This window comes from Chenopodium album, chromosome 2 (genome assembly GCF_948465745.1).
Source record: "Chenopodium album chromosome 2, dcCheAlbu1.1, whole genome shotgun sequence".
NCBI classification, from domain to species: Eukaryota; Viridiplantae; Streptophyta; class Magnoliopsida; order Caryophyllales; family Amaranthaceae; genus Chenopodium; species Chenopodium album.
In genome coordinates, this window is record NC_137835.1 from 15,155,111 (window position 1) to 15,157,902 (window position 2,792).

Sequence of the window (2,792 nt, forward strand, 5' to 3'; positions counted from 1 at the left end):
TTGTGTGTATGCTTTGTGTTTCTGATTCGCTATGGATGAACAACTGGTGAAGGATTGGGAACGATTAAAACTGACAGATGATGAGAGTGGATCGAGTAATGATGCGGGGGTCGATGGGGCAGAGGCTAAGATTGCTTTGTCTCTAGTAGGAAAGCTTTTGACAAAGAAGCCTTTCAATTTTGAAGCCATGAAAAGGGTGCCTAAAAACCTATGGCGTATTGATGGTAATGTGGTTGTTCGCATAATTGACACCAATTTATTTGTTTTTCAATTCTTTAACATTGATGATAAGAACAAAGTGATGGAGGGGAGACCTTGGGCTTTTGACAATCAACTTTTGCTATTGAATGAACCTAAGGCGGATGAGCAGCCTTCGGAGGTCGAATTTAATTCGTGCCCTTTATGGATACGTTTCATTGATGTACCTTTTGGGAAGCGTAATGTGCAATTTGCTAGGGAGGTAGGTGACTATATTGGGGAATGCTTGGAGGTGGATGATTTCGACCCTCTTAGGTGGGAGGAGTTTTTGTGGGTAAAAGTCATGATTGATATTACGAAACCTCTTCGTCGGGGGTTAAAGGATGCTGTTGATGATCGTACTACTAAATGGGTAGAATTTAAGTATGAGAGGCTTGGTGACTTTTGCTATTATTGTGGTCGGATTGGTCACAACGACAAATATTGTGATGTGAAAGAATATAGGGAAGAAGACTCACCCATTGTGTTTCAATATGGGTCGTTCCTGGTTGCTTCTCCTCTTCAAAGATCTCGGGCTGCAATGTTGGAGAGGGAGAAGGAGAAAAAATGGCTTGATAATATGGTGTTAAGGGGAAGAACACAGAGAACTGACTACAATGACCTTAAAGCAATTAGATTGGGACCACCAGGGGCTACTAGGAAACTACTATTTTCATCTCCACAAAACCATGCTATGACTACTCCGAAGGAGAGGGCAATCACTTTGAAGGCGGTGGCTGTGGAAGGAAGCTCTGAGATGGTGCTGCGACCGGTCTCTATTCATGAGGAGAGGATGACAACTCCATGTGTGAAGCCTATCCAAGAGGAAGGGGTGTCGGCTATTGTTTGTGCAATTGCTCGAACCTCAAATGAAGGTGTGAAAGGGGTGGTCGAGAAGGTGGAGCAAGGGGGGCAGAACAAGAAAGCTTTCAGGAAGAAGTTTTGCAACCAATGAAGTTACTGACATGGACACTTCAGAAGATTCTGGTGGGGTGGTTGTGTCACGCAAGAGAAGGGCAGAATTTTTTGGCAGTGAGGAGCTTGCTACTAGTACTTATGGAGAGAAAAAAATGAAGGTTGGTGATTCCGTTTGTTTTTCACAAATTTCAGCAAATAAAGTAGAGGGTCTTGGGGATGCCCAAGCCCTCAAAAAATAATGAAAATATATTAAGCTAGAACTGCCACGGGCTTGGCAACTCGTGGACAGGTAGAGCTCTCCAAGACTTGTGTTGGAGAGATAGGCCAAATATTGTTTTTGTTATGGAGTCTATGATTGATGATAAAAGGCTTAATAAAATTTAAAAAAATGTGGATATGTGAATGGTGTTTGTATTAGTAGTATGGGTAATTCGTGGGGCTTGGGTTTGTGCTGGAATAATGTGAATGTGACTGTGGTTTCTTATTCTATGCATCATTTTACTGTTGATGTTCTTGATGAGAATGGTAATGCGATATGGAGAGCAATTGGAATTTATGGTTGGCCGGAACAAGTTAATAAACATTTGACCTGGTCACTTATGCATGATCTCAGAGCGGATTGCAATATACCATGTATCATGTTCGGTGACTTCAATGAAATTTTTAGTTTTTCGGAGAAAGAAAGTGGGACAATAAGGAGTGAGAGGCTTATTGATGTTTTTCGAAATGCGATTGATAGGTGTTCTCTTCGGGACCTTGGTTTTAAGGGGAGTATCTATACTTGGGAGAGAGGCAACTCAATGGCGACTTTCGTAAGAGAGAGATTGGATAGATTTTTAGCAGATGAGGAGTGGTGTCTCTTACATCCGAATTTTGAAGTCAATAATCTGCCGATTTACAAGTCAAACTTGGATTATGCTCCCATACTTTTGTCTACTGTGAAGAAAGGGGCGGACTCTTATAGTGGGAATGCTGCCAAATTTGAATCCCTTTGGCTCTCAAATGAAAATTGTGAGAAGGTGGTGAAGGATGGTTGGTGCGAGAGGGAGGGGTTAAATATTATGACTAGATTGGCAGTGTGTAGTGAGGCGTTAGTATCGTGGGCAGCTCTTACCTTCGGATTTGTGAAAAAGAAAATCAAAATCGTTGAGAAAAAAATTCGAGAATTAAAGAAGGGTACGATGGATGGTGGGAAGCTTGAGAGGTGAAATGCATTATTAGTATAGCTCGAATCGTTGCATAAATTGGAGGAATCATATTGGCATACCAGAGCACGGGCGAACGAACTTTGATATGGTGTTAAAAACAAAAAATATTTCTGGGTTGTGGGATGATGATGGGAAGTGGCTTGAGCAACGAGTTGATCTGGAGCGTTTAATCTCTGCCTATTTTGAGAATCTCTTTGCCACTAGCTCTCCGACTGGGTTCCAAGATGCTCTTGATGGGATAGAAAATGTGATCACAGGGGAGATGAATACTATTCAGGATTATGAGCCAACAGGAGAAGAGATCAAAGCCGCCCTTTTTCAGATGCACCCAAATAAGGCCCCGAGGCCGGGCGGTATGCATGCTTTATTTTTTCAAAAATTTTGGCATATTATTGGTCAAGATATTATTGTTTTTGTGAAGAGTTGGTG

General features: G+C 41.8%; 1 protein-coding gene across 1 annotated transcript; it reads left to right on the top strand.

The window, feature by feature from the left end:
- The first annotated feature begins 1,577 nt into the window (after nucleotides 1-1,577).
- LOC145569190 (uncharacterized) lies at nucleotides 1,578-2,363 on the top strand. The gene has a single exon (XM_081628549.1). The coding sequence runs from the start codon at nucleotides 1,578-1,580 to the stop codon at nucleotides 2,361-2,363; it is 786 nt and encodes a 261-aa protein (XP_081484675.1).
- Nucleotides 2,364-2,792: the final 429 nt, after the last annotated feature.